At 39.5% G+C, this 4,741-nt stretch overlaps 1 protein-coding gene across 1 annotated transcript in view; it reads left to right on the forward strand.

Moving 5' to 3' along the window:
* The first annotated feature begins 2,108 nt into the window (after window positions 1-2,108).
* The window catches only part of LOC128251276 (uncharacterized), a 61,018-nt gene continuing 58,385 nt past the window's right edge, over window positions 2,109-4,741 (forward strand). Inside the window, exon 1 of the mRNA XM_052978076.1 lies at window positions 2,109-2,191. Coding sequence (XP_052834036.1) covers window positions 2,139-2,191 — 53 coding nt within the window. The 5' untranslated portion in view covers window positions 2,109-2,138. The remainder of the gene's footprint in view (window positions 2,192-4,741) is intronic.

Below are 4,741 nucleotides of genomic sequence, written 5' to 3' on the forward strand. Positions count from 1 at the left end.
TAAAAGATGGGCTGCAGCAAATATTCTGCTCAATACCACAGATTTGCTTATCAGTTGTTTGACCTTAACAAGCTGAGCATGTGGCTGACGATATGTGCATCTCTGATCACAAGGAGAAGTAGCGGGGGAGCATCATAGCCATGTGTTGAGAGGAATTCTTTGGGGTTTGAATGATTCACCTTTGGAAACATGGGTGTTTTGCTCAACATTCTTAAACAAATGTTATTCAGGGACCTTTTGAGCTGGATGGGCTACTCGACCTGAAGAAGATTCTAACTGAGCTCCACCTGCGAGGTCATGCGCTGGCTGTTTATCTTGATATGAGATCACCATGTCACGCACATATGGTTGTGATGCATGTGCCTGGTGTACCCTTATCACATGGGTAGTCATGATGGGTATATTGGACTTCGTATATTTTACCCCAGTGTCACTTTGATGGCATGCACTGCTCTCCCACTCAATAATAATAAGAAGAAGAAGAAGTAGAAGAACAAGAAGAACCTGATGGTTCTGCCAATTCTCCACTTTACATCCTAAGCACGATAATACTAATTAATAAGAATTAATTCAAATTTTTGCCACAAAGGCAGCTTGAAGAAAGTGGGAATGAGTCGATTACAATGACTCCAGTGTGTAACTGGTACTTACTTTAATTGACCCTGAAAGGATGAAATAATAATAATAATCTTTTCTATTTTAGGCACAAGGCCTGAAGTTTTAGGGAAGGGGACTAGTCGATTACATCGACCCCCAGAATTTCACTGGTACTTAATTTATTGACCCAAGCCCCACCCCACCCAAAGGACAAAAGGCAAAGTTGACCTTGGCGGAACTTGAACTCAGAACGTAGCAATGGGTGAAATACCGCTAAGCAATTTCATCCACCATGCTAACAACTGTGCCAGTTCGCTGCCTTATATAATGATAATAATAATAATAATAATAATAATAATAATAATAATAATAATAATAATAATAATAATAATAATAATAGTAATAATAATAATAATAATAATAATAATAATAATAGTAATAATAATAATAATAATAATAATAATAATAATAATAGTAGTAGTAGTAGTAGTAGTAACCACAACAATAACAACAACAAGAATTTAATGGCTGTTCTTTTAACTGAATGACTTTGTACTAGGCTACCAGCTTCCGAATCGTCCCACCAATTAAAAATTCCAATAACGACAAAGCAAAGAGCCAATTAGTGGAGGGTGTCTGGAAGGGTTGGGAGGTGAGTGGTGGTGGTGGTGGTGGTGGTGGGGAGGACACTGGGAATGCTGTGGTGTGTTAATTAGGTTATTCTTTTAATTGGTTCTGTTGTGTTGTGTTGGCTACCTCAGACACATTTCAGACTATGGTATATATATTTATACATACACACACATGCATGTGCACACACACAGACACACACACACGCACACACGAATGTGTGTGTGTGTGTGTGCATGTGTATATGTATATTTAGGTATATACATACATACATATGTGTGTGTGTGTATATATACACACACACACACACACACACATACACATATAGGCGCAGGAGTGGCTGTGTGGTAAGTAGCTTGCTTACCAACCACATGGTCCTGGGTTCAGGCCCACTGCAACGGCCACGCTCAAAATGGGGTATTTTACGTGCCACCTGCACAGGAGCCAGTCCAGTGGCACAGGCAATGATCTTGCTTGAATGTCTTTACATGTGCCACCGGCACAAGTGCCAGGAAGGCGACGTTGGGCACAGGTGCCATCACAATTTCGCTTTCGTTTGCCCTAAATAAATAATGCAGAATGGGACAAGAACGTAAAACATCAAGACAGTTAGAAAAGGAGTTTGACAGGCACCGGCAAGGCCAGGGGTCACGTCAGTTTCTATAGTCTGTTTTGACTTGGTTTCTGTGGCTGACTGCCCTTCCTAATGCCAACCACTTTATAGAGTGTACCGGGTGCTTTTTATGAGGCATCAGCACCAGTGCTTTTAGCATGGTACCATCAGCAGCGCTTTATATGTTTGCATGCATCCACACACACATGCACACTTCCATGCTCATTCAACCAATAACTGTGCTTTTTTGCTCTCTTCATGTGCAGGAACTGCGCGGACATGTTTACCACAGCGCCCGATGAGACTTCGTCTAAACAGATGTAGAAGAACACCCAAACTAAAGGACACAAAGTAAGTATCACATTATTATTATTATTATTATTATTATTATTGGTTTTGTTGTTATTGTTTCTGTATTCTACATGAGCTGTTATTCAAAGGTTTCAAGTAACAAGTTGAATGTTTTACTATGGCTGTTAATTATGATTAGTGATAATTGTCCTGAAGAGAGACTAAATACTGAAATTTATTATTATTATTGAGTGAGAGAGCAGCACATGCCATCAAAGTGATGTTGGGGTAAAATATATGAAGCCCATTCTACCCATCATGACTACCCGTCTGATAAGGGTACACCAGGCACATGCATCACAACCATATGTGTGCGACATGGTGATCTCATATCAAGATAAACAGCGCATGACCTCGCAGGTGGGGCCCAGTTAGAATTCTCTTCAGGTCGAGTGGCCCATCCCACTCAAAAGGTCCCTGAATAAGGTTCGTTTAAGGATGTTGAGCAAAACACCCATGTTTCCAAAGGTGAATTATTCAAACCCCAAAGAATTCCTCTCAGCACATGGCTATGATGCTCCCCCGCTACTTCTGCTCGTGATCAGAGATGCACATATCGTCAGCCACAAAGGGACATGCTCAACTGGTTAAGGTCAAACAACTGAAAAACAAATCTGTGGTATTAAGCAAAATATTTGCTATAGCCCATCTTTTATACCAAGACAATGTACATGATAACACTTCCAATCAATTAAGATTAGAAGCCATGAGAGCCACTGCCTGGTACTGCATCCGGGCATATTATTATCATTATCATTATTATTATTATTATTATTATTATTATTATTATTATTATTATTATTATTATTATTATTATATATAATTGGTCAACATTCGGTAGTTTGAGACAAATTTCACTACATCATCTGCTACACCTCTGTGTACTGGGGTGTGTGTTCTTTTCTGTTGTTGGGAGTGCGTGAACTCTTCCTGGTATTGTATTGTGTTAGTTTTTATTTTTCTCATTTGAGGTGTGGTGCAGTCTTTTGTTTTATTACTGCTTGTATTGCGTATTGAGTGCGTAATGTGTTGGTTAACTGGATTGCTGGTGGAAGTTTATTTCACCGGGTAATTGCTGTATAGAGTGTGCCTTCTGCCTGTGGGTTGTTTTGTTTAGGTTGTATTATTGAATTGATAGTCTGAACAGGATAAACTACACCTATTTTGCAGAGAAAAGTGTAGGTGGCTATTTGTAGTGGGTAGTTTAGCTTAATCGGTCAAAGCATCGTGACATGTAATCACGGGGATGTGGGTTCATGTCCACAGCTAGCCACCTACACTTTTCTCTGCAAAATAGGGGTAGTTTATCCTGTTCAGGCTATTTTATTAGCATTATTCTGCGATTGAGAATTTTAAAAAATCACTTCTTTAACTTTCTAAAAGACATCTCAACGCTTCTAAAAGCAAACTTCGTTTGTTTATTTACGTTTGTCGTAATTTGAATTGAATTGATAGTGTTATGTGTAGGATGTAGGCTGTTCTTAGCAGGGCTATATTTCAGTGTTGGCTCCAAATTCTGTAGAGTATCTGTGGAAATAACTTTAGAAAATGGTATAATGTTTATGTGTAACTAAATGGTCTCACCAAAAATCTAAAATGGACTTGGTTTATATGGGAAGCAGCATACAGCCAAATTCAGCCGAACCATTTAACGAAAGTATCCAATAATCCATCTATCCAAGTTACAGATGCATTTGATAATGTAGTCCTAGATACACTTTGCCAGAATAAATCACATCTGAAACACATTTGATCGGAGGTCTGCTTGATAAAATCTGTCCTAGGGCTAAACAACAACAACCGAGGATGATACATTGAATAAAATAGTCTTAGATACACTATGTCTGAATCCAAGATGGGGGGGGTGATCGTGGCTGCAACATCTATGACCATAGGTCTCCTGAATCAGGACTGACCTGGGGCTAAACATCGACAAAAAGGAAGAGCACATTAGATAATGTAGTCCTAGATACACTATATCTGAGTATCAGAGCCTATCTTGTGGGGAGTGGGTGGTGGTGGTTGTGGTGGTGGGGGCTGTACAACTATATAAAGTATTCCTAGATACACGATGTCTGAATAAAAGACAAATTGCTCCTGGCTGAAGCACATTTGATTAGGGGCCTACTGGACAAGGACTAACCTGGGGCTAAATAACAGTCAAGAACAAGAGCAAATTAGATAATGTAGTCCTAGATACACCATGCCTGAAGAAAAGACAAAATGGTCACAGTTTGAATATATTTAATCCGGGGTCAACAGGATCAGGACTGACCATGGGCTAAACAACAACAATATGGAAGGGCACATTAGACAATGTACTCCTAGATAAACCATGCCTGAAGAAAAGAATGATCACGGCTGGAACACATCTGATCAGTGGTCAAGTGGATCAGGACTGACCTGGGTTTAAAATATTATCAGGAAGAAGAGCACATTAGACAATGTACTCCTAGATAAACCATGCCTGAAGAAAAGAATGGTCACGGCTGGAACACATCTGATCAGTGGTCAAGTGGATCAGGACTGACCTGGGTTTAAAATACTATC

The sequence above is a fragment of the Octopus bimaculoides genome, chromosome 30, assembly GCF_001194135.2.
Source record: "Octopus bimaculoides isolate UCB-OBI-ISO-001 chromosome 30, ASM119413v2, whole genome shotgun sequence".
Lineage (NCBI taxonomy): Eukaryota > Metazoa > Mollusca > Cephalopoda > Octopoda > Octopodidae > Octopus > Octopus bimaculoides.